General features: G+C 42.3%; 1 protein-coding gene across 1 annotated transcript in view; it reads right to left on the minus strand.

Annotated features, from left to right (window-relative positions):
- Positions 1–20,227, minus strand: part of SLC27A2 (solute carrier family 27 member 2) — a 43,920-nt gene extending 23,693 nt beyond the window's left edge. Inside the window, exons 1-4 of the mRNA XM_003987149.5 lie at positions 19,282–20,227; positions 10,205–10,414; positions 4,980–5,138; positions 2,565–2,689 (exon numbers count right to left, since the gene is read on the minus strand). Coding sequence (XP_003987198.2) covers positions 2,565–2,689; positions 4,980–5,138; positions 10,205–10,414; positions 19,282–19,759 — 972 coding nt within the window. The 5' untranslated portion in view covers positions 19,760–20,227. The remainder of the gene's footprint in view (positions 1–2,564; positions 2,690–4,979; positions 5,139–10,204; positions 10,415–19,281) is intronic.
- Positions 20,228–27,399: the final 7,172 nt, after the last annotated feature.

A 27,399-nucleotide genomic window follows, 5' to 3' on the forward strand; every position in this document is an offset into this window, starting at 1 on the left:
CGAGTTTTGTTCTCTTTGAGGTTGTTTTGGCCATTTGGGGTCCCTATGACTTTTAGGATAAGTTTGTTCTGTTTTTGCAAAAAGTGTCATTGAGATTTTGATAGGAATTGCATTGAATCTATAGGTCACTTTGGGTAGCTGCAACATTATAACAATACTAAATCTTCCAATCTGTGAATATGGGGTGTGTTTTCATTTATTTATGTTTTCTTTAATTTCTTTCATCCATGTTTTCTAGTTTTCATTATATGTGTCTTTTACTTCCTTGGTTAAGTTAATCCCTAAGTATCTTATGTCATTGTTTTTTAATGTTATTGTTTTTTGTAATTGTCTTTTCAGATTTTTCATTGTTAGTGTATAGAAATACAACTGATTATTGTGTATTGACTTTGTACCCTGCTACTTTGCCAAATTCATTTATTAGTAAAAACAGTTTTTTGTCTTAAGGATTTTCTATATATAAGCTCCTATCATTTTTAAAAAGCCTTTAACTGAAAGTTTTTTTGAGGTAACTTTGATCATTCCTTACAATTCTTGTAAGTATTTTTTAAAAAAACCAGAAATCAGGGGTAGGGGAGAAGCATGAGCAAACAGAAACTCCATATCCACTTCTAGATTTGATATATTCCATGAATTATACAACAAATCAACATATATTTTGAGGATATAAAACCCAAATCACATTTTTTTTTCAGCATCTGAGACAACACTATAAGGAGGGACAAAGGTGGAAGTGTTTATACGTGTGAGTGTGTGTAAGCCTGAAAGAGCTACACAAACATGTTTATTTTCTTCAAGTCGACACACCCTCCCCCAGGAGACTTCTAACTGACAAAGGGGTGCCTTTGAGGCCGAGAAGAAAAGCCAAACAGAAGGGCTCCATACGGATTTCTGAGTTTTAATAGAGAGGCATGCAATCTTGAAGGCCAGATGGGATACTAATGTGAAAAAAATTCAATAATGACATCAACAGAAATTGCTGTGGGAAAGGTCCTAATCCAGCTCATAGCTAATTATGACGCTCATGAAGCTGTCGAATCTGCTGCCCAAATCAGAATAATATGTGCTAAGCCTAAACATTTCAGGGGGAACATATTACCTCTCTTAAGTTAATCATACACCTTTCAGGGGCCAGAATTTAGAGGTTCATTCAACAGAGTTTGTTGATGCCCAGAACGTGCCGGATGCACATCTCAGTGCTGGAGATCTGGCAGTGAACAAAGTCCCTGGTGCATGGAATGTTCATTTAACTGGGGGAGATAGACAATTGTCATATAAACCTGTACTATGTCAGGAGGGACAGTACCCACCCATGAGAGGGATGGTAAGGGATGAGGTGATATGTTTGTTAATTAGTAGGAGGGGCCTCTATGATGAGCTGATCTGTGGGCAAAGACTGAATGAAGTGAGGAGAGGAAGAACCGGGGCAGGAGCATCCTAGATTCCTTTCCAAGTCACACAGTAGCTGTTATACAAGTTGAACATAACAGGTGCTTCTAAATAGCCATTTATCAACTTAGTGATCCCCTGAGTTTGCTGTCTTACAATGATTGAAAGGACTAAAAGAAGCAGAATCTGCTGAGTTTACTGCATTGTCTGGTCTAATGGTTCTCAACTGGAGTTGATTTTGCCTGCCAGGGGACGTCTGGCAATGTCTGAAGACATTTTGATTATCACAGCCTGGGGGGAGGGAGAAGGTACTATGGCCATGTCCTGTGTAAACGCCAAAGGTGCTACTAAACATCTATAGTGCACTGAATAACTCCATACAGCAAATAATGAATGGGCCCCAAATATCAGCAGTGTCGCCACTGAGAAACCTTGATTTGGCCCCCGGAAAGGCTGCCAGACCTCTGATGAGAGTGGAGGGACCAGGAAGGAGAAGTTCTTTCGAACAGCCCCATCAAGACATCTGGACCTCTGCAAACAGAGTAGATCCAAGGCCTCTGGAGTAACTTTGGGCGTCTGCTCCCAGCTTGTTGACAGACTTAGTCAAATGGTTTCAAAGCCACAAGGGGATTTTTTAATCAACATTAAGTAAAAATTTCCTGTGTGTCTTGTGGTATAAGACAAGTAAGGATGCAAGATGTGGTCCCTGCCATCAAAGTCTTTATAGCTTAGGGAGAAAAAAAGGTATGAAGACAAACACTTACAATGTGACAAGGGCCACAAAGGGGTAAAAATCAAATGATGTAAGGGAAGGGAGTGATGACTTTTGTCGGAGTGACCAAACAGGTTTAACATAGGAGGTATCATTTGAACTGGGCTTTGACAGTGAGAAGGCTTTAAACAAATAGGGAAGTGGAGGATATGTTAGACAGAGGGCGAGATGTGAAAACAGGTAAAAAGGTAGGGAATAATAATATTAATAGCAACTGCCACCTAGTAAATCCTCTCTATATGATAGGTGTGGTGCCAAGCACTTTATCATGACACACAATTGTAGTCTACACTGAAAACTGATAGATGTGTGAGAAGCAGCCGAAACCTAGCATGACCAAAGTTACTTGAATTTCTATCTTATTCATTTCAAAGTGAATGAAGCAAAATGAATGAAGCGTTACCTGGGGTGAGTTGCATAAATACCGAAGAAGTTCACCAATATACTGAATGACAGTGACATTATATTTTCTGCAGTCATCCCAAAACTGGCTGGCTGAAAATTTGTTCCGCAAAACAAGAGTAGCACCTACAGAGAAGTGTATATAAAGTGTTAATAAAGAGATGCTACAAAAAACTCCCTGGTTATATTTGTCATTTTTGAAAGGTAGAACTTTAAATGTGAATTATATTCACAAACAAGTTTTGAGTATCAATTAGATTCAATACAAAAATGAGTAAGACATGGTTTAGGATAAAACCAGGCTTTAACCAGGATAAAAACAGAGGCTTTCAATCTAGTGAGGGAAAAGACACATACCAACATCTTTCTAATAAAAATCAGTGTGCAATAAATAAGAGTTTCAAATGAATCTCTAAGGGAATGTGAACATGAGTGTGTGTGTGTGTGTGTGTGTGTGTGTGTGTGTGTGTGTATTAATTCTGGTTGGGGGCAAGGGCTGAGAAAGGCATATTTTGGAAGAGGTAGATCTGAATTGTGTCTTGAGCAATGAATATGAATAAAGGTAAGAGAATTCCAGGCAGAGGAAACAGTATGAAACAAAAAGATAGGACAGTCCAGAAGGCGTTGGAAGATAGCCAAGACTCAGTTGGCCTGTAACTGGAGTGGTGAACAGGGGGTGGCTCATGGGAGATGAGCCTAGAGAAGCAGCCAGGGGTGCCATCATGGAGAACTTGGAAGTGCCAGGTAGAGGAGTCAGACTTAACTTTGCAGTCAATGGAGAGCCAAGGTCTTGAACAAGCAGGAAATCTATTCTTTGATGGGTGAGGTAGACATAATAATGGTTCCCAAAGATGTCCATGTTCTAATCCATACAACCTGTGAACATTCTACCTTACATGGCAAAAAGAACTGTGTAGATGTGATTAAGTTAAGGATTCTGAGATGGGAAGATCATCCTGGATAACCTGGGTGGGCCCAAGGTAATCATAAATGGCCTTCTAACAGGAAGGCAGGCAGGTCAAGGGCAGAAGGGGATGGATGCAGAAACAAAAGGCTGGAGGAATGTGTTGTGAAGACAGCAAAAGTGGCCACAAGCCAAAGAATGCAGGCAGCTTCTAGAAGCTGGAAAAAGCAAGCAAATGGACTCTCTCTTTCCTAGAACTTCCAGAAGGGATACAGCTCTGCAGACACCTGGATTATAGGACTTCTGACTTTCAAAACAGAGAAAAAAATTATGTTGTTTTCAAGCCACTAAGTTTGTGGTAATTTGTTATAATAGCAATAGGGAAAGATGGGTAAAAAAATATATATCAATGTGAAACTATATCATATTACAATGGGTAAAAATAATATATATCACACCCAACCAAATTATAGTCATAAGATGTAGTAAAGTGAAATAAAAACATCTCAGAAATACTTTTTCATGCTCTTAGTTTAGCTTTACTCCTAAATATACAAGAGTGTGATGTTTTAGAAGAGGAAAAGATTTTTTAAGTATGATTTTTTCTTCCTTAAAATGTATCTTTGGTGCTTAAGCAAATATGTGAGCAGTGAATTAGTCCCTTTGGGAGCCTCAGAGTTCCCCAGTTGTTGAAGAGCCCAGCTATATGATCAGGCCCAGTCAGTTGTTCCTGGCTGATGTGAAGGCTGGTACTGAGGCTGGGGTAAGTATTTTACAGCTGATCAATAAGTTGATGAGGGAAAAAGAGAGGCTTGGGCCATCATGCATACATTTATATATGTATGTGGATATATGTTATTATATATACATATATGAGTATTTAAAAGGAAATGCCGCACGGGGGAAAAATTAAGTTTTTTTTTTACTTAGAGAGTTAGAGATGGCTTTCTGGAAGAGGTGGACATTGGACTGAGTCTTAATGTATACAAGTGGCATAAAGCCTACTGAAAGGAAAAAAATGGCAACTCTAATTTGAATGGCAACATTTCAGAAAGAAAGAGAAGAGATGGAAAGCAAGGTATTCTGACCAGAGCTGAGGAGTTGTGTGAGGGGGGAAGAACGAAGTAGGATGGGGACGGCTAAGGGAGAAGTTTACATCAGATGCAGATGGAGATCCACATGCAGATTTCGGAAGACATAAATGACAGAGGGGAATTATTTACAGAACTTAAGAATCAAGTGTCTTAACTTGGATAAAAATGTTTTAAAGAAGTTTCCTCCTTGATATCCTGAACATATGTGGCATTATTTATCAGACTAGCAGGCACGAGGAAATAGAAATGATTCTAGATACTTGCTGGTGATACGTGAGCCAAATAGCTTTGCTGTTAACATTGAATTAAACGCTGTCCCTGGCAGACAGGAAAGTAGGCAAATTTTGTATTACTTTCCCTGTTGAGCACATATGAATGTGTACTGGACTCCAGTGCCTTGTTGAGAGAAAAGTCTTACCAGTCACGATACATCCATGGAGGCCGACCATAAGCGCAGCACTGTGGTACAAGGGCAGGGTGGTATAGATGACATCATCTTTCCTAACTCTGCTTGCAGTGGCAAAGCTAGCTCCATACCACAGGCGATAGTGATTGATCTTGGCAGCTTTCGGGAGACCTTTGCAAAGATACAAGAGAAGGCATGAGTGAGTCAGGATGGAATCATTCACAGACCAGTGGTCTGGAAGAGAGATCTGGCTTAGAAGAATCCATCATCCAGTGGTTAGAGAATGCAGAGGAGAGGGCCATGACTGGTTACATCAAGAGCCAGCAAATTTCTTCTGTAAAAGACCAGATAGTCAATGTTTTAGGCTTTGCAGGGTCATACAACCTCTGTTAAAACTACTCATCTCTACTATTATAGCCAATAGCAGCCAACCACAGAAAGGAATGAATGTGGTTGTGTTCTGATAAAGCTCTATTTACAAAATCAGGTTGGGAGGGGCTGTATTTGGCACACAGACCATAGCTTATTGACACCTGAGTTAGGTGTAATTAGAAGAAAAAGGCATGAATGTCTATCAAATTTTTGTTTTGTGCCTACCACCTTGTAAGGTATTTTCAAATTTCGTTTAGTTCTCATAATTAACAAGGTAAGTAAAATTATATTCTTTAATCCACAGATGAGAAGGCTGAGATTCAGAGACATTAAATAGCTTATTCCATTCCCATCACTTTCCTTCATAATCACTTTTATGCATTCTTTAAGTATTGTTCTAGAATTTCTTTATATAAATATAAGCAAATATGAAGAGTTGCTTATTTGTTCTTGTCCTTTCTCCACCCAGGGACACCCAGGTGGGTCAGTCAGCTAAATGTCCAACTCTTGATTTTGGCTCAGGTCTTGATCTCACAGTTTGTAAGTTTGAGCCCCGCCTCTGGCTCTGCGCTGACAGCACAGAGCTTGCTTGGGATTCTCTCTTTCCTGGGGTGCCTGGGTGGCTCAGTCTGTTGAGTGTCCGACCTCAGCTCAGGTCACGATTTAGCGGTCTGTGAGTTTGAGCCCCGTATCGGGCTCTGGGCTGATGGCTCAGAGCCTGGAGCCTGCTTCCGATTCTGTGTCTCCCTCTCTCTTTGTGCCTCCCCCGTTCATGCTCTGTCTCTCTCTGTCTCAAAAATAAATAAATGTTAAAAAAATTAAAAAAAAAAAGAAAATTATTAAAAAAAAAAAAAAGGAATTCTCTTTTTCCTTCCCCCTCTGACTCTCCCTACTTTCTCTGTCTCTCTCAAAGTAAATAACCTTAAAAAATTCACACCTTTCTGCACTTTCTCCCCCTTCTACTTAGCAATGTATGGTAGAAAACTGTCCACATTTATACAAAGAAATTTCCCTTATTTATTTATTCATTCATTTATTCTTCCCCTCTCTCCCTCCCTCCCTCTCTCTCAGTTGCATCAAGTCCTTTGTATGTTGCATTATAATTTATTTAACTATTTGGCTATTTCAAATGATGCTGTAGTGAATAGCCTGGTCCACATGGTAGTTTGCAGTATGAATGATGCTGTATTTGTAGGATAAACTTGCTGAAGTGAGATTGCAGGGTCAAAAGATAAACATCTTTTGTCATTTTGATAGGTATTGCCACATTGAGAGTTATGGGGGCTGTCCCCATTCACTCTCCCACCAGCAATATCTGGGTGTACCTGTTCCTCATAGCCCTGCCTAGGTATGCTCTCAAATGTTGGAATTTTTGCCAGTCTGAAAGGTGAAAAATGGTATCTCAGTGTAGTTTCGGTATATTTGCAATTTCTTACATGTAATTTATGTCACTTTTTTGGTAAGACTGTATTAAAAGGATATATTTATATTGTACCCAGGGAAGGGTGCCTGGGTGGTTCAGTCAGTTAAGTGTCCGACTTCCACTCACAGTTCGTGAGTTCAAGCCCCATGACGGGCTCTGTGCTGACAGCTCAGAGCCTGGAACCTACTTCGGATTTTGTGTCTCCCTCTCTCTCTGCCCCTCCCCCGCTCACAGTCTGCCTGTCTCTCTCAAAAGTGAATAAACATTAAAAAAAATTATGTTGCTTCCCAGGGGAAGTCAGTTTAGTGGGGGGAGGGCACAAAGCCATTACTAAGGAGCTGGGGCTAGAGGTTAAGACCTGAGTGGGTAAATGGACGTTGTGAACAGGAAGATAGTTCTCTGCAGACTCAGACCCTTCCATATTTGATGGTGCCTTTGATCGGTATTGCCTAAGAAACAGCCATTCATTATAAGGCAAAGCAGTATGTCCAGCACACTACCATAATTGTAAACACAATTCAAAATTCATTTTCTTTGACAGAGGGCCAGTGGCATTGTGTCAGTATCAATGCCCCATTCTACACTAATACGAAGACATAGAAGAAGGCATCAATAAATCAACTGTATCCATGGAAAAGAATTGTCTGGATAGTAAAAGCTCTATAGTATATTTTTATTTAATTTAATTTAATTTAATTTATTTATTTATTTATTTATTTATTTTCAACGTTTATTTATTTTTGGGACAGAGAGAGACAGAGCATGAACGGGGGAGGGGCAGAGAGAGAGGGAGACACAGAATCGGAAACAGGCTCCAGGCTCTGAGCCATCAGCCCAGAGCCTGACGCGGGGCTCGAACTCACCGACCGCGAGATCGTGACCTGGCTGAAGTCCGACGCTTAACCGACTGCGCCACCCAGGCGCCCCATTTTTTTATTTTTATTTCTTTTATTTTTATTTTTTTTTCAACGTTTATTTATTTTTGGGACAGAGAGAGACAGAGCATGAACGGGGTATAGTAAAATTTTAAAAATGAAATACATAGCCTTTGCTGCTTTGAAGTACTTTCAAAAATTTCCTAATTTAAGATTTTGTGTTAGTGAAGAAATACGAATGTTTGGTGGGTATTATGTAATTTTGTGCTAAGGACTGTGAGGAACTTTGTTCTCCAACTGATTAAATGAGTTCTTTTATGTAATCTTTACGAGAGTAACTTAGCAAATATTTTACTCAGAGATAAGGAGAGAAGTAAATACACATCAAACCATTTATCTTCCAATTAAATATAAATTCTGAATTGCGGGATTAAATTAAGGAGTGTCCATTCTCTTTTCCTGTAAAAAAATTTTTTAAACGTTTATTTATTATTGAGAGACAGAGAGAGACAAAGCACAAGCATGGGAGGGGCAGAGAGAGGGGGAGACACAGAATCTGAAGCAGGCTGCAGCCTCTGAGCTGTCAGCACAGAGCCCAACGCAGGGCTTGAATTTACCAACCATGAGATCATGACCTGAGCCGAAGTCGGAGCCTTAACCGACTGAGCCACCCAGGTGCCCCTCCATTCTCTTTTTCTCCCTAACATGGATTTTATATCTGACTGCTAAAACCTGCAGATCTACTAAATGGGTTTTATATTTGACTGCTAAAATCTGCAGACCAACCTGCAGGTCTAATGTCTGGCATTAAGACAAGAACTACTTGTCCGTAACCACGGACTCCATTTTTCTCAATCATTTCCCAAAGGTTACAATTAAATTTTACCATTCTATTAAGAAATGAGGGTAGAAGTCTCATATATTGAGGTACTATCTGTACATAGGGGAAGCATTTGGTTAACTATGTCATTCCACCATTCTGTTGGCATGCTAGGATATAACTGCCGGCAGATGGAAAAAGGATGGACATGCTTTGGGCATTGGTTTTAATATGCCATTCCCAATCTCCCTTCTTCATTTACTTAAAGAAAACACTAAGTGAAAGTGATTGTATGAAGGGAAGTTGACATTCAGGTCTGAAAACTGGGAGAGCAGATGGGTGCCAAGGGCCTGTTAAGGTGAAGGAGGGAGTGTTTATAGGCTGGTGTTGAGATAAAAGGCTCAAAGGAAACCTTAGCTTTACCTATAATCAGTTAGAGTGTTCTACAAGGAAACTCATGTGTGCGTTACCTTAAGTTAAAATTTTAGGGGCGCCTGGGTGGCTCAGTCGGTTGGGTGTCCGACTTCGGCTCAGGTCACGATCTCACAGTCCGTGAGTTAGAGCCCCGCGTCGGGCTCTGGGCTGATGGCCCAGAGCCTGGAGCGTGCTTCCAATTCTGTGTCTCCCTCTCTCTCTGCCCCTCCCCCATTCATGCTCTGTCTCTCTCTGTCTCAAAAATAAATAAACGTTAAAAAAAATTAAAAAAAAAATAAAATTTTAATCAAAAGAGAGAAGATTCACATATTCAGTTTTCCAATATTAGTAATAATGGTCAGCATGCTGGTACTGGCTTCCTGTCCTCCTTCTAACTATATCCCTCAGGCCTCATATTATTAACATTTTCATAATGTTTTCCCTGGCCTATATTAGGCAGACACCACATATCTGTTAAATGGAAGAACTGGGCAGTATTGTGGCAGAGAGGTCAGATTTATGAGCTGTGGAGTCAGCCTACCAAGGTGAATCTTGACACTTCTACCTGTCTTGAGAAGTTCTTACCCTCAGTTTCTGGATTGGTAAAATGGGAATAAGATTGGTATCTGTCTTAAGGATGGTAGGAGAATTGTATGAACATAGACCATAAAGCTCATAGGAGAGTGGATAGTGCATTCTATCTTTAATAGTGCATGTTCTATATAGCAATGTTCCAATAACACTGTTAATTGGCAGTGTTTTCTCTTAGTGGCTCATAAAGTTATGGTGCAGCTTACAGTTGAAGATATCCTAGACTGGATGAAATACACTATTTTAGGCCCTGGGCTACAGCCATCCTATACCCACAGCACCAAGTCAGTGTTGCATGGGAAGATAGCGGTAAAAACATTTATGTAAAATACAACCCCATTATTGTCCTAATGTCTTCTTTGGAGTCCCATTAATAATTGGTTATACATTATGTGTGGACTTGGAATATAATATAATAAAAATCCAACAATCATTTAAAACTTCCAAAAACATATTCAGTGCCAAATTTCATCCATCCTCACAATTATTTTTGTATTTCTTGCTTAACCTATTTATCTGTTCTACATACCAACTAGGGGGAAATATGTGTAGCCTGGGCAAACCCAAATAGGATTATATGCTATGAAATAAGATCAGTTCCCACAGGTGAAAGAGCTAAATCCTCTAAGTATTAGTTATTGGGTAAGTTTTGCCAAAGGAAAAGACCATTTGAAAACCTAACCCAACCTTTAACTCCTTCAGGATAGGTCCATTTCTTTGAGAATCCTCTCTTTATTTTTACCTGTGGTTCCAGAAGTATAAATGTATAAGGCAGGACTGGAAAAAGTGACTTCAGACCTCCACGACTCTGGAATAGGTTCTGTTGACACTTCATCCACTTTGTCCAGTAAAGATTCAACCCCATCCATGTTAGAAGTTCTGCTCACATAATAGATGGACACATTATCTTTTTTCAGGCTTGGTAGCACTTCTTCCACAGCTTCTTGTAGTTCTTAATAAGGAAAAAAAAATCCAAACACATTAAATTAGTCCACTTTAAAAAGTTCTATTAGTATAACAAGCCTCACAGTAATTATGTTTTTGGCATAATTTTTGCTGAACTGTGTAGACATGACAAGTGGAGCTTATAGTCACGTGATATTAAACATGGAATTTGCTACATGTGAAAAATATCACAAGATTTCAAAGTTTGAGGGAAGGCTAGGTTTTAATGGTTTCATAAGCGGCAGATGGTTGAAATCTGTACAAATGGACACGTGGTCTATATAAAAACCAAGATATATAAGCATATAACTTATAAGCATGTCTGGTATACATCTCAAAATACTCCAGAAATGAATTTGGTTATTCCTAATATATGTGTCCCTTAGTGATGAAAAAGAAAAAAAGAAAATTTTAAGGTAGGAGACGAGGAATGAAAACAAGGCAGCCATGCTAACTAAGATGATAGAAGTGAACTTTATATAACATATATGTGTGTGTATATATATATATGTATACACACACACACACACACACATATATATTAATGTTTATTTTTGAGAGAGAGAGAGACAGAGCACAAGTGGGGGAGGGGCAGAGAAAGAGGGAGACACAGAATCTGAAGCAGGCTCCAGGCTCTGAGCTGTCTGCACAGAGCCTGATGCAGGGCTTGAACCCATGAACTGCGAGATCGTGACCTGAGTCGAAGTCAGATGCTTAACTGACTGAGCCACCCAGGTGCCCCAACATATATATATATATATATATATATATATATATATATATATATATATATTTAACATATCAGTAACAAATAGTTCCCCAAGGAAGGTTCAGCTTATCTGAGAAATAACCTCCAAATTTCATAAGCACATTTTCTGGTATGAGAAGAAAACAGGACTGATTAGCATGTTTTTCAAACCATAGGGCACAGTACAATAGTGGGTTTTTAAAATCATTTGAAGTGACCAGCATTAAAAAAAATTAAAATAGAAGGAAATATAAATTTTCAGAGTGTATCACACAGAGTAAGAGGGAAGTATCAGTTTTTTAAAGATGTGTTTCAGTTATGTGGGTGTCTGGGTACTGGGCCACAGACAAATATATTTTTTACTATAGGTCAATGCCAAAAAAACCTTCATGTTTGCTACTTGATTTATGTGCCCTTAAATCACAAGATGAGATGACCTTTAAGCTTACTTATCTTGAATTTGTGATAGCTGAGGTGAATATACTTAATAGGAAGGTGACCCAATACTGGAAGGAATTACCTTGGGTAGGCTATACCTAATGCATCCTATATACTTTGTTTTTCAGATGTTTATATATGATGTCTCCATCAAAACAAAAAATATCATCTGGACAGATGCATTAAAAAAAATTTCAAAACATTTTAACCAGAGGACTCATGCACATGGTAAAAATCAATCAAAGAGTACAAAAGAGTCTATAATAAAGATCAACAGTCCCTTACCCCATCCCTCTTAAAAACTAAACCTGCTGCCTAGAGGCACAATCCCTTTTCATTTTTTTTAAACCTAGGTCTTGTAACAGTCACTTGTCTGTCACCAAACAATGTGCTTTTCCTGCTACCTTGGGACCTATCAATTTTGATCCCCACCCTTGTTTTACCCTTGTCCACTCCCAACAGTTACTATCTCCACTTTATGTTGTCTAGCTTAATAGTATGTACATCTATTCTGAGGCTATAATTCCATCTTCCCAGCTTTGTTTATGGGTTGGTTCTAGAAGCTGAACACCAATAATCAGGATCAACAAGATTATAACTATGTAAATATTATTCACTGCAGAAGTAACACACTATAATCATACTTCGTGAGTTTTCTCCTGGAGTTTCTATTGGCTATCATTCTTTTATTATTATTTATTATTATTTATTTTTATTTTTAGAAAGAGAAAGTGTGTGCACGTGAGCGCTCAAGTTGGACAGTGGCAGAGAGAGAAAGAGAGAATCTCAAGCAGGTTGCACACTAGCACAGAGCCCGATGCATGCTCAATCTTAGGACCATGAGATCATGACTTGAGCCGAAATCAAGAGTCAGATGCTCAACTGACTAAGCCACCCAGGCACCCGTGGCCACCATTCTTCAATAAACTATTTGCCTCAAATATTTTTTTAACCTCCATCAGATCAGCTTCTCCCTCTTTTGGCCCCTTGAACTTCCGTTCTCCTTTTCTACTCTTTTAACAGGTTCCTTCAGCACTTCAAAATATTAACCAAAAATATGACTGTTATAAAAACACCCCATTCCTTGCCACTGCCTTGGTCCAGATCCTCATTATTTCCTACTTTAATCATCCCATTAGCCTTCTGATCAATCTCCTTATCTCTAATCTTTCCTTGCTTCCAACTGATCAGCTACACTATGGCTTCTTGTTACTGCCCTGTTCAGAATCTTTCAATGGCTGCTCATCCTTTGTGGTGAGTCCACTCTCCTTATGCAACATGTGAGGTCCCGAGCTCATTCACAGTCTAACCCCTGGGGACTTTTCTGATGTCATCTCTTAGTACCATCTCTTGTCCCCTTTCCTTTAACTACACTGATCTATGTGAACGGATTATACCCATATCCTCACATCTCATGGCCTTTGTCCAAATGGTTTTACCTGCTTTGAGTGCCCTCCTACATCCGGGTCACCTGGAAAACTCCAGCTCACCCTTCAAGACTCACCCTTGGTGACACTTCTCTCTGTTGCCTTCCCTCCCTCTACAAAGTGAGGTGCTCCCACAGGGGCCTGCATATACTTCTGGCAGAGTAGTTAGTACATAGTACAACTTGCTCGTTCTTTTTCTCCTCTATTAGTGAAAACTTTGAGATTAAGGATCATAACTTAATCATCTTCACACAGTCAACAGTAGTGAGTGCTCAACAAGTGTTTGTAATTCAAAGAATGTGCACAAAGGATTGTGTTTGTGTGGAAGAGACAGAGGAATAAACTAAAGCTGTTGATTAAAAAAATTTTTTTTAACATTTACTTATTATTGAGAGACAGAGAGAGACAGCGAATGAGCAGGGGAGGGGCCAAGAGATGGGAGACACATAGTCTGAAGCAGGCTTTAAGCTTCGAGCTGTCAGCACAGAGCCCAACGCAGGGCTCGAACTCACAAACCGCGAGATCATGACCTGAGCTGAAGTCAGACACTTAACCGACGGAGCCACCCAGGCGCCCCTAAAGCTGTTGATTTTAAAGGATTCAGATCTTACAATACTATGAGTTGATAAACCTCTAATAAAATATAATGCACAACGATATAATTATTATAATACAGATATGCCTTGCATACAAGGGCCCAGACCAATAAATTAAAAATGACAACAACAATTGCTACTTCAAGAATTAAGAAATCTCCTCCCTCTTTTCCTTCCCTCCCTCCCTCCTCTGAGGCTATATACTTAAATACTGTGTTATAAGTTACCTGGATTAGTCTTTCTTCTCTCCCTCCCTCTTTCCCAACATTTATTCAATATCTATCTAAAGGGTGCTCCCTATGTACCAGGCATGGTTCTAAGCACTGGATATAACAGTGAACAAAACTGATACTGTCCCTGTTTCTATAGAGCCTAATGGGGGAGGAAATTATCCATTAAAATAAGGTGTCCTAGGTGTCACAATAGGGGTTATGATGTTTGGGGAGGAACACAAAGACAGCCCAGAGGCAGGATCATCTAAATGGAGACCTGAAAGATAAACAGGAATTGGCAACAAGTTGACGATCAACTGAGATTGGCTGTGCCTGTTTCTAGCAGAGGGAACAGCTTATGTAAAGGCTGGGGGGGGCACATAACATGGTACCAAAGTAACTAAGAGGCTAAAGCTGACTGGAGTGTAGAACAGGAGGGAAGAAGGTTGGAAGAAGAGGCTGGGATGGGGGCAGGGCCCAAGTCCCTGGTGTAAGTCAGGCAAATGGACTGCGTGGAAGACCATGATAAATTTTTCAGCATGAAATTTACATTCCATTTTTTAAAAAAGGAAAAAGAAAATGTAATTAAGCAGGTGTCATGCTTGATTACAGTTCAAGCAATTTGGTGTCATATATCTTCTACTACATTCATCTTCCTACCCTACCAAACATTTAGTTTGTGATACCTTTCGGAGAAGGCATCTCAGCTGTAGGGAAGGCCACTGACCTTGCCCAACACAATTTCCCTACATGTCCTCTGGGCTGCTGGTGTACAATGAGCATTTGGGCATTGACCTGAGGGTCCAGTGACTCACCAACCATATTAGACACACCTAACATGTCCAATTGTAGCAGCCTTTCTTCCCCTAGAGATGCTGCTATAAAAATGAAACTTGAAAGGAAATTCTGGAAGTGAATATCAGTTATTAACTATCTCTTTGTTATTTAGTGTCTTTCCTTAAGCTTTTTATGACTACATTTGGACATACATGTTTTCCCCTTCACAGATTTTTTATGTAGGGTGTGTGTGTGTTAATTCTTACCATAAAGTCTGCTTACTTAAAAGTGGCAATCAACCACTTGGATACAAAAGCTCAAATAATTCTACTTGGCACAGGTTGAGTTGCTGGGAACTCTGGGTTTTGAGATTTACATGCAGGAATGTTCTTGGGAATGACATCTGTGAGGCTGTAAGAGAAGCGGACTGGATAGAGGGAAAGTTGAACAGTGATGCAGTCACATAGGGGACTCGCTCAACTGATCCTCTGATCCTATGGGGACTCTGGGCCTGGGATGGCCCTTCAGGATTGTTCCAAACTAAGGAAAGTGGGCTATACCTTTACCCCTGCCCATGAACCAGTCACTGGATGCAGGAGGCAGGGGTGGGGGGCGGGGAGGGTAGTGCTTAACCTTGGGCACAGTGGCTCTTTTTAAGCAAGGGCAAATCCTGGAAGTGGTCTCAGCTGAGAACTTTAGCTGCCAATGCTCCCAACAGATAAGGAATGAGCATCTCAGTCCTGAGAGGGGATTTGGGTAGTCTATCACAGCAACCAATATACATTGCATCCTTACTGATAGCAAAGCCCTTATATTTTTCATTTGTATAGACCAATTTGTAGAGTAGCTTTACACAATTTATGTCATAATTTTCACAAGAACCCTGTGATAAAGATACAGTAACCCAATTTCTACAAATGGGGACAGAAGCTCAGTGAGTCTATGTATGAAAAGACAGATACAAAATGAACAGAAATATACTGGGTTTATAGGATTCCTGTCTCCTTATATCAGCCATTCAGGTTAAAGTTTTGAAAGACGGCTTTACTTTTTAGAAGATGCTGCCTATTTGACCTTCTGCTCAGTACTTGTTAAATGAAGCATGTGGAATCTGCCTTTGAAGAGTACTACTGACAATCTCTTGTTCATGTTCTTTGAAAAGCATAACCTTGAGCTTTATTAAAAGCTTGGGTGTGAAAAACAGTATTCACAGAAAGTTATCTCAGTGGTGTAGAGCAGACCTGTTGATTCCTCAATGGTCTGGTTTTAAGCCATGGATTGAAATAGAACCTCAGAGAAAGCAGTGCATACTGGCTGGAGTGATGGAAAATTGAGTGATTACCACATTTCTCCTCCCTTCCTTAAAATCTATCTTGTTAAAAAAAAAAAAAAAGAAAAGAAATCAAGATAGCATATGAAGTTTCTCTGCTTTTTTTTTTTTTAATAAAAGAAGAAGAAATTTATGAACACCTGGGCCCATTCTTAGAAAGTGGGGAGAGAGGGCAGGTGGCGAGCTGAACCAGTCTTCACCACTGAGCTGGTGAGATGCTACTGGCTAACTCTGCAGCTTTCTGCTAGGAAAGGCATTTAATCTAGAGGCTTGTTCTGCTACTCCATTGCCTCATTGAATGGGTATCTGATGGAATTAAATCAAACACCCCAGAAATGCTTATCAATAAAGTGGGACCTGAAAAGGAGGCAATGAAAGGAAATGTGTTTTGATCAAAGTTCTAAGATGATTGTGAAATGGTTGGTAGATGGGCAAGTCAGGATTGAAGGCTTTACCTTTTCTTCATTCAAAAAGGCACCTGAAACACAAACTGGTTCTTGACAGCCCTTGGAGACAGTCTGAAAACAGCCTTTCAAATGCCATTTGTAACCGTGATTTTGCATTTTTAGCATAGGCAGTTTGGAATTATCACATTTAAGAACCCATTGTCTGGTCTGTACATCGACAAGGTACGAGTTAGAACACCTTCAGATAGAGGCGTGCATTCACCTCTTCCCCTCCCCCCACAAAACAAATTGCCCTGAGGTCAGAAAGATGTTAACCAAGGTTAAGTCTTATCAGCAACAAGTAAATCTTTAACAGGGGAATACATATTCATATTACCTTTGTGTAGTTATATATCTTCTTAATATTATTTTAAAGTTCTTACTTAAGCGAACTCTCACTTTCTAAATAGTCCCAGAATCAAGCATAATTCTTTGTCATGAAGTTACCCAGTCATACCAGGACTTACATAATTGTTATCATTTGATATCCACAAGCAGCCATGTCACCTTTCTACTAGCTATCTACTTCCTTATTTTTCTCAAGAGGCTGTAGGAAGGTCTTTTTAGAATACTGGCCACTTACACTCAATGTGCAGAATAATCTGAATTCTATCCTTCTTCAGATTCAATAACATTAACGTCTGATTTAAAGTTGTTTTGCTTCTACCCTTCTTGTTTCTAAGGAAAAAGAACTGCTGGCCTTCCCGAATATGCTAGCAAAGTGCTAGTTTATTTTGATGGAGATTTACAACCACCTGTCTTGCAACCTTTAGTTATGAGCAGGGTAAGAAGAAAAATTTTAGAGAATGTCTTTAAGCTAGCTCTCTGTTCAGACCTTGGGCTGCTTGAGATCTCAGCCCTTGAGTACATTATTTTTTGATGTTTCCGTTTTTGTCCTCCACTATCCTATGTACAGACCCTCCCTACTATGGTCCCAGCCCATCCTATGCTCATGACCAGCTCCCTCTCTGGCAATGAGACCCCAGGAGAGCACCTCTCTCCTACAGCCAACTGCCAGAGGTGAACTGGGAGGTAAACAAATTTGGTAGAGTGCGGCTGGGCCTGGGAGATTGGATCTAAATGGATTTTCTCAAATCAGGATATATTTAACTTTTTTACATCATTTTTCATGTCCTCATGCCTAACCCAATGGTTCTTATGCTTCAGAGAAGAAAGCCTATTGCAACCAACCAGAATAATGGAACTCATTAATTTGACAAACATTATTGAATGACTACTATATGCTAGGTATTGCTAGGTCGTTATTCAAAGATATATGAGAGAATTCTAAGCCTTTGAGATAATCAAAGTCCAGTGAAGCAACTCATCTAAGCTTTTCCTTGTACAACTCAGAGAGAGGAGAGAAGTGGAGATCAGATTATCTCTATGCCTTGATCCTTGATTAAAGTTGGCACTGGAAAATTAATCCCCTTCATGGAAGTGAGGTCTCTGCCGTTGGCCATTCTTTGAATTCCCTGAGTCCTTATTTTCTCTACAGTAGAGTCCCTTCAGTAAACAGCCTTTAAAAACTACCACTATTGTTGTCCTTACATAGCAAAACTCTAATGAAGCATCTGTGTTATGAACCTGATGAAAACAGCCTCTGGGGCTCCTCTTGCCTGGAATCCCCTCTCTCCTACTGCACTTGCCCAGCTCAGTGTCAATGCCTCCAGGAATTTTCACTCTCTGCTCATCCCCTGCCTCTATCCACCCCCCAACGCCCAACTCTGTAGTTCTTTCAGCATACTTATCACATTCTTCTGGGTATCACGTTCACAGACATTTGGGTATGTGGCTTAGTTCTTTTATTGGAGTGTAACATCCTTGAAGTAATTCATCTTATTTTCTCCCTGTCCTTTTGTGGCAACTAGCTTGTACCTTGTGGGGACTCTCTACCTGGTGGTTTTTATATCATCTGCTTTTCTAAACCTAACCTCAAAAGTTTGTGCTACAAGACTTGATTACAGACCTAATCTCTGCAGTCCCTGACCTCCCTCACACAAAGCCTGAGATACTATGCAGGCAAGTAGTATTTAAATCACTCCTGAATTGGTAAAAAAAAGATCACTGCGATACTTTCTTAGGAACCAAAAGGTAAAGTAATAGGTTTAAGAGAGACTTCCAGTTACTAAGAGATTAAATCGTCTCTTTTCTCAGGCAACTAGAAATCGTTGGGGATTTTCTTGAAAGGATCATCCTTTCAAGTGTGGCAGGAGGGAACTACAGAACCAACGGTCGCTTTGGTTATAGATGTAATGGGGACTGACGAGGTCTCTGCAGCAGATCCCCAAAGTCTTCTTGGGGAGCAGGTGGGGTAACCTTCTTGCAGTGAGAATCCAGAGAGGCTAACAGCATTTGAGAGCCCGAAGCAGCAGTGAAGACCCTCTATTAGAGGAGGACACCACGGGACAGGAAGAGAAAATGACTTTCTCGTGATCATGTAGCCAATCAAACAGCAGAGGTGAGAACATTGGGGATCCTCTAGAGTTCACACTTAAGATTCTCTGCATTTTAATGCCCATATTGTCGGTTTTGGTTAAAAGCCTGGACGCTGAAGATAGACAGCTCTGGTTAACCCCTCTCCTCAGCTCTACAACCTGGGACCTAAGGCTTCACGGTCCTCGGTGGTCTCACCTACAAAGCCCGATAGTAAGCCCTGTGTTATGTGAGGATTAAAAGCAACACTATGTACTGCACGGTGCTTAACACAGTGCCTGAAAGAGCTTCCACAACGGTCTGTTTTAATGACCATTAGCGTCTTGAGGAAGGGTTGCCATCCCCTCCCTCTACACTTCCAGTTCGGACCTGAAGTTCCCTTTCCAACCCTCTATACCATGCAGTGGCTGGTCTGTCAAGGTGCGGGGGAGCCCACCGCCAGGGCGGGCGGTCCCCGGGCTCACCTGGTGAGACCAGTAGCACCTTCGCGCCGCAACACTGGAAGCAGTGCAGCAGGGACTTCGCGCGGATGTTGGAGTTGAGGCACGACATGGCACAGCCCAGCTTGGCCAGCCCCAGCCACAGCCACACGTAGGCTGGTTCGTTGCCCATGAAGATCGCCACGCAGTCTCCCTGGCGCAGGCCGACGTGGTCGTGCAGCGCCCGCGCCACTTGGTTGCTGCGCCGGTCCACCTGCGCATAGGTGAGCGTCTCGTCACGGAAAAGCAGGAAAGGCTTGTGCGGGCTCTGGCGCGCTTGTTCCAGAAACTTGTGTAGGACGGTGCGCACCGGCCGCTGCTGCCCGTAGCTGCGCACTCGCCGGGCCACGCCGGCCAGGCGCAGGAAGTAGCCCAAGTCCTGGAAGAAGTAGGGGCAGCAGAGGTTCACCAGCAGCGGCAGGAGCAGCAGCCCCGCCAGAGCCGTGTACAGGGCGGGCAGCATGACGGCGGCGGGGCCCCCAGTCCCCTCGAGGACAGGAGGCGCGCTCCGGGCGTGCAGCGCGGCGGCGGGGAGGGCTCCTCGCGGACGGCGGGCGGGCTGCGCGGGGGGCGCGCGGCGAGGCTGGGGCGGCGGCGGAGCACTTGCGCTGCCGGCACCAGCGCGGGTTCTCGGGCAAGTGGAGCGACCTGTGGATGGCGGGGTGACAGGAGGGACCCGCCGGCTGAGCCCGCCCCCTGGTGGGTGTGCAGCCACCTGCGCGCTCGGCCCTGTGGTCTTCCCCCGGCGGGGAAGGAGGCTTTGAGGCGCTTCGCGCGCCGCCGGCGGTCTGCGTTGTGACCCAAGTACCTTCCACCTCGGAGCCACGGTTTCCTTGTCCGAATGCTGATGACAAGAGGCACTTAGTGGCTGTTGAGATTAGAGGAGATAACGTAAGCTTCGCGCTATTCACTGCCACCACTAGCAGGGTGCCTTATACAAACGACTTGCTGTTATTACCAGTGAAGCGCCTTGTAAATGTGAGTCCGGTTATTTATTAGCAACGGGTACCAGGCGCCACTGCCAAATTAGAATCCCATCTCTCCCTTCTTGGGCCCAGGGGCTTTCCGCTTGGTGTCTTGTCAGATTTGCACCCTCCCCCGCAGCCCAATTGCTGGGCCGTCTCCTGTGGCGAGGATTTCACGGTTGAACAGAGACACCCGAGACTGTCACCTCCACCTCACCCCAGTCCTTGGGCTGTAGGTGAGGACGGGACACTGTGATCCTAGTCGGGCCCAGCCGGGTCCAGCTAGCCCAGACTGGGCGTGAGGGAGCGCCACACTCTGCCAGCTGAAACCAAGCTCCGGCGGTTTTGGACATGTGTGTGTTTGACTTTTAATATTTGGTTCTACGTGATTCTTCTCTCCTGTATGTTGAAGATTCTCAACTAGTGTCAGCCCACTTCAACCGACATTTACTAAGGGGCTTCGTCAGAGAACATTACAACATAGAGCAAATTAAGGAAACACTTGAATTTCTCAAAAGCCATTTATTTATTTTTATTTTTTTTTAGTGTGACCCTCTTTTTTAATTTCCCTTAGTGCTGCTTCTATGGAGTGAATACTTGCTGCTTGCTACTGAGGAGGGTGGGGATCTAGGTAAAGCACTATTCTGCTTCCTTCCTCTCCTGCCTTCCCGCATTCATCTTCTTATTCTTAGGAGATAGCCACAAGTAATGAACGTTTCCTCCTGCCAGACACTGTGCTAGGGGCTTCCCTGTAATATGTTTCTGGAGCGTCACAGTCACCTGAAGGTGGCACTTTCAGGCTCATTTACAAATAGGTAAATTAAGACAGCGAGTAAGTGACTCATGAGTTTTGAAACTGGTATCTGGCCCCAGGGCCCTCCCTTAGCAACCACATTATGCTGCCCTCTTATTCTCCAAGTTTCTATCCATGTTCTTTAGCAATCTTTTCTTTGCTTTTTTCACAATCTTCCCCTCCTCCATTTTCTAAGCCCCCTCTTTTTATCCCTGGGACCTGCTCAAACAACACTTTCTTTACCTTTCCCGAGTCTTTCATGGCAGATCCAGCTACCAGCTAGTGACTGGTTGCATCATTTCCCTGGGAATGGGGTGGGGGCCTTGGTTATCCCTGAGGAGTAGGCTGTAGTGTTAATCAAAGGAGGGGTCAGGACTGAAATCATTCTTGTGGCACCGCTTCTTTCATGCGGAAGCTCAGAGCCACCCCCCCCCCCTTAAATGCTTATTTATCTTTGAGAGAGAGAGAGAGAGAGAGAGAGAGGAGGGAACGGAAGATCTGAAGTGGGCTCTGCACTGACAGCAGAGAGCCCGATGCTGGGCTCTAACTCACCAACCGTGAGATCAGATCATGACCGGAACCAAAGTCCAATGCTTCACCAACTGAGCCACCCAGGCACCCTAGAGCCAGCCCTCTCTTTATGTCCTCATGCCACCTCTGTTCCTTCATGGCCGGTCTCTTCGGGAGCCTCCTAGAACCCTCTTGTCATGTCTTCGAATAGCTACTTTCCAGAGTGCTAGATCACTGCGAATGACCCCTTTCTTCTCTCTTATGCTGAGGATCACTTCAGCCTTGTGCATCAGTAGTCTTTCAGTTCAAGCGAAAGAAAACAAGACCCAAACTGGCTTGCATAGAAATAAGAATTTTAGCAGTAACTTCAGAGTCCAGGGGTAGAGTAGGCTTTGGAGAAGCCTTCATTGGTGGCTTTGGTGCTAGGACCTGGACCCCATTTCCCTTTCACCGTTAGGACCTGGAACCCATTTCTCTTTCACCATTGTTCCACCACCTCTATTCTCACATAGTCTCTCCCCTCATGATCCAAAGATGCTTGCCAACCAACCCCTTCGGACTACATGCTTGCTTCCCATGTCAACTCCAGACAGAAATGTGAGAATCTTTTTTCTTAGGAGGTCATCTATCTATCTATCTATCTATCTATCTATCTATCTTCCATCTGTCTAATTGGGTTATATGCCCAACCCCAGACCAATCTCTGTGGCCTGGGGAACAGAAATGTTGATTTCTTTAAGCCAATCAAGGCTCACCCATGGAGCTGCGGTAGAGTCAGTCCTATATATCTTGGAGCTCTTCTTCCCAATGATTCTAGCTTCCAGCCTGGGCTCCACCGTGCACTACCACCAGGCTAATAGTGTTCCTGGAAATACTGCTGTCATCTTATATCTCCACTGCTTAGCATCTTCAGTGGCTCCCCATTGCTTCCCATCTTCTCCAGCTGTTGTATACAAACAGCATGTTTTAATACACCTAGGCTGGAGCTGACCACGTGTTCTGGGTCCTGGCTGGTGCCCTTGAGGGTGGAGAAGATCAGTAGGTTACACATTCTAGGAACCTCTGCTGGGAAATGCTGGTTTATAAATGAAGTTCAGATTTTATTTTCTCACTCTTCCTAATCTGACTCGAACTTTCACTGCACTCAATAAACATTTATTGACTTGCCACAGTAAGCGGAACATCGCCAGGCACTAAATATTTGAAAATGGACCCAAACTTCATTCCAACTACTCCTTTTCAAAAACACTTTATTTTAGCACGTCTGGTCTACACCCTCCTCTCCTCCACCCCCACCTCCAAAACTGCCCTGCACATTTTTCTCTCTGTGGCTTTATTCTGGCTTCTTTCAAATACCTTGAACTCTCTTCCTCTAAACCCTAACTCTCCTTTAAGGCAGTGGTTCAGAGATGTCTGAATTTCCCAATCCAGTAGCATTTCAAAACAAAGTTAGGAACCCAAAATAAAATACCAACTTTTACATTTTTCAAGTAAAAACAGCTCCCTGCCCACCAACTACAGCCTGTTTTTATTCTTATTTCATAAAGGAATACCACTTTTAGCACTAAAAAATAAGGTATAACTGAACCAGACACTTACAAATGGTTAATTTTACACCAAGTATATTTTACCACAGAAATATACAAAAAAGGAAAAAATACACACAAAAGGGAGAAAGGATTCCAGAAAGGCTGAAGATAAAACTAAAACATACAAAAAAAGATAGAAATTAAAATATTTTTAAATGTAGAAAAATACTTTTATTTTGTTTATTATATACAATTTGTTTCTATGCAAGTGTGCCCATTTAGAAATATACATTCAACAGTGAAGTATCAAGTATACCCAAATCTTGGGCTTCGATATAACTTCGGATTGTTTCAGCACTGAGACCTCAAACACAGAACTTCTCCACCCCAGTGCCCTTACTCAGTGCCCCCACCTCTCCCATGCCCCACACCCACTGAGCCTGCCGGCTACCTTCACTCAGATCTAGTTCTTCAAGTCTAGTCTTTTCATGGCCAGCTTCTGTGCAGCCTCCTGGACCCCTTGTTTCCTTAAACTTTCTACCCAGAGTGCCAGGTCACCGCAAATGCCCTCTCTTTTCTGTCCTATTGTGAGACATGGCCAGAGGAGGTCAGGGGATAGACACAAACACTGGGGAGTGAATATTGGCACCTTCTAACCTTGGTGAGGACTTCTCTCCTGCTCACCCCACTCATCCATCTCTGCTGATGTCTCGCAGAAGGCCTGTCAGTGGCAGTTCCCAACTCCCTTCAAAGTCTGCAACCCCAACCTCAAATGTGGGTGGTCTCTCCTCCTATTTTATGGAGATGAAGTAGCCCACTGGTTCTCAAACTTGATGGGGATCAAGTTACCCAGACAGCATGCTGAAATGCAGCCTGCTAAATTTCTGATTCAGTAAGGCTTGGGTGGGGTCAGAGAATTCACGTTTTGAAGAAGTTACCAGGCTGCTGGTCCAGGGACTACATTCTACCTCTTTAGCCCAGTTGTTTCCCAACTGCTCAGCAGAACCCCAGGACTGCTGAGGAGCCAGGGAGGAGAACTCCTTGCAGAGCCTGGGAAAGGCAGTCTGGGATCCTACCCTAGCTCATCAGAGCCGTTCCACATATGTCCGTTTTACTTATTGGACTTTCCTGTAGACCTCACATGACCAAAGTTTTCCAAAAACACTTTCTTTCAAATCCTCCAGCCCATGAGGATCTATCCCTTGTATTGAACTTATAAACCTACAGCTTGGCTTTTGATTTTGTGTCTGTTAGTTTTGCCTTCCCAAGTAGAATTCAGCTTTCCTCAACGAAGTCATAGAAAACAGCATGAGACTTGAAGTCAGAGGACCCTCGGTTCAAATCCTTATCCATCACATTTTGGCTGGGGACCTTTAGGTGAATTCCCTGATCTCTCAGGGTACCTTGTGTTAATTTTGTAGGCCTTGAGGTACCTAATGCATGGGGACTAAAGTTGACAAAAGTGTGTAACTTATGAAGCCTGCTGTTTTGTGACATCACTTAGTGTAAATACGAGTTTTGTCATTGATTCGTTTAATGGCTTATGAGAAGGTTTATCTCCAATCGTGTTGTCTGAATCAATCACATTGCTTGAAATGAGGGGTGCCTGGTATCCTGTGGAGTACCTGGCATGGTAGCATTTGGGGACAGATGTACAGGATGTGTAGGTATCCAGAGGGAAATGGTAAAAGGTCAGTGGAGATGGCATATGCTGAGATTGGCCCTTCCTTTGGAGAATGAAGGAGAGAGACTGGGAACAATTGGTTGTTGGTGTTAGACATGAGGGAGCAGGCCTCCCCCTCTTTTGTGGCAGCCCAGTTGTGCTTGCTAACTAGCAATCAAGACAAAGTACAATTTGAGAAAAAGGTGTGTGTTCTTGCTAGTTCTCACCAGAATGCCTTTGATTTGGTGTGGAGTTCTAACCGAGGGAAATATCCTAGTGAGGCGATGTTGCTTCTAGAGATACTATGTGTGCTTCTCAAGATTCTTTTCTGCTTGTTGGACAGCGCTCTCTCTCCTCTTTCAACATCCCACTGTAAGCCATGACTACCCTTCCCAGTCACTCTTCTCCGTTCCTGAATGTGTTGGTTAATTCTTTACTTTTGAGTCCCTTTGCTCTTATTTTACCTTCTCTTGAAATATCTTCTTGTTCACCTCTTTTTTTTTTTTTAGTTTATTTATTTATTTTGAGAGAGAGAGAAAGCATGAGTGGGGGAGGGGCACAGAGGAGAGAGAGAGAGAGACAGAGAGAGGGAGAGGGAGGGAGGGAGGGAGGGAGAGAGAGAGAGAGAGAGAGAGAGAGAGAGAGAGAGAGAGAGAGAATCCCAAGCGGACTCCACACTGTCAGTGCAGAGCCTGATGTGGAGGTTCAAACTCATGAACCGTGAAATCATGACCAGAGCTGAAGTCAGATACTCAATTGCCTGAGCCACCCAGGTGCCCCCAATTCTTTTTTTTAACTGGAGACTAGTTGACACATCATGTTACATTAGTTTCAGGTGTATCTTCCTGTCTGCTTCTTAAATGTTAACGTTCTTTGGCTTGTAGCTTCACCTTTCTTCTGTCTTTCTCTCTAGGTGGCCTCACTTGTTCCTGTCCATGCTGAAGTATCAAGTCTGAGTATTCAGCCCTAACCTCTCTCCTGAGTGCCAGGTCTCATTTGATAATGGCAAACTGAACACCTCCAGATGAATCCATTTATTTGGTCACTCTTTAATTTATTAAGTTAGCATGTATTTAAAGTGTACTAGGTACACACTACTTTCCAGGGGAAAAGGCAGGGCAGATATTATTCTCATTTTCAGGTGAGTGAATTGAGATTCAGAGAAGTTAGCCAATGTGTTGAAGGTCACACACAGCTGGTAAATGAACTGTGGAGCAGGTACTATAACCTGTTTCTCAGTTCCTAGTTAGGTATCATGGGTTGAATGATTCTCTGCCCCCATCCCCTCGAAAAAGATAGTTACTCAGTAGAGCCCCAGAATCTGCGAATGTGACCTTATTTGGAAAAAGGATCTTTCAGATGTAATTAATTTAAGGATCTTGAGATGAGGTCATCCTGCACTAGGGTGGACCTTAAATCCAATAATAAGTGTCCTTAAAAGAGAAAGGAAGAGGACACATGAAAGAGAAGGCATGTGAAAATGGAGGCAAAGAAGGGATTATAAATGACTCTGTCATCCAAGGAATGCCCACGATGGCTGTCAGCTACCAGGTGACAGAGAAGGCTGGAATGGATTCTCTCCCAGATGCTTCAGAAGGAACCAGTCCTGCTATTATCTTGATTTTGAACTTCTGTCCTTCGGAATTATGAGAGAATAAATTTCTGTTGTTTTTAGCCAATGAGTTTGTGGCAATTTATTACAGTAGTCCTAGAAAACTCATCTACTAAGCCACATTGTATTTCAAATAAATTAGGATTCCTACCTCAAGACTGGGCAGTGGGTCAAAAAGTCCAGCAGTTGACAAAAGAGAAAAAAGTACAAAGTTCTGAAGTAAGTGCCACCGTGTTCACTGGAACAATAAGAATCTTCATGTACTAGGCCTCATGGAGAGTAAAATTGTGATCTGGCAATCTGGTTTCCCAAGCAGTCTGGGATCATTTTACTGACCCCAGAACCTAACTTATCAATCATCTGCTGTTATGGTGATTCAACTCTTCTCTATCACTGTTTTGTAGTTCCTGCCACACATTTTACCCTTGGTTCTGTATATTATGTCCCCTGTCTGCTACATGGAATCTGCTCCAGTCATATCTTCTGTTGCCTAATGACATGTGATTACCTCCTTCATCTTGCAAATCTTTCACCATTGGCTCCCTTCTCGCTCAATTATATTTCCAGTTTTCTAGCTCATATTCTGGAGCAAATGTGGTAGTCCAAACAAACTACCCATATACATGACTATATAGAATTTTTTTTTATGTTTATTTTTAAGAGGGAACATGAGTGGGGGAGGGGCAGATAGAGAGGGGGGACAGAGGATTCGAAGTGGGCTCTGCGCTGGTAGCAGTGCACTTGATGTGGGGCTCGAATGCACAAACCATGAGATCATGACCCGAGTCAAAGACGCTCAACCAACTGAGGCACCCAGACACCCCATGCCTATATAGCATTCTTTTTTTTTTAATTTTTAAAATTTTATTTTTTTAATTTATACCCCAGTTAGTTAGCATATAGTGCAACAATGATTTCAGGAGTAGATTCCTTAGTGCCCCTTATCCATTTAGCCCATTCCCCCTCCCACAACCCCTCCAGGAACCCTCTGTTTGTTCTCCATATTTAAGAGTCTCTTATGTTTTGTCCAC

The sequence above is a fragment of the Felis catus genome, chromosome B3 (genome assembly GCF_018350175.1).
Source record: "Felis catus isolate Fca126 chromosome B3, F.catus_Fca126_mat1.0, whole genome shotgun sequence".
NCBI lineage: Eukaryota > Metazoa > Chordata > Mammalia > Carnivora > Felidae > Felis > Felis catus.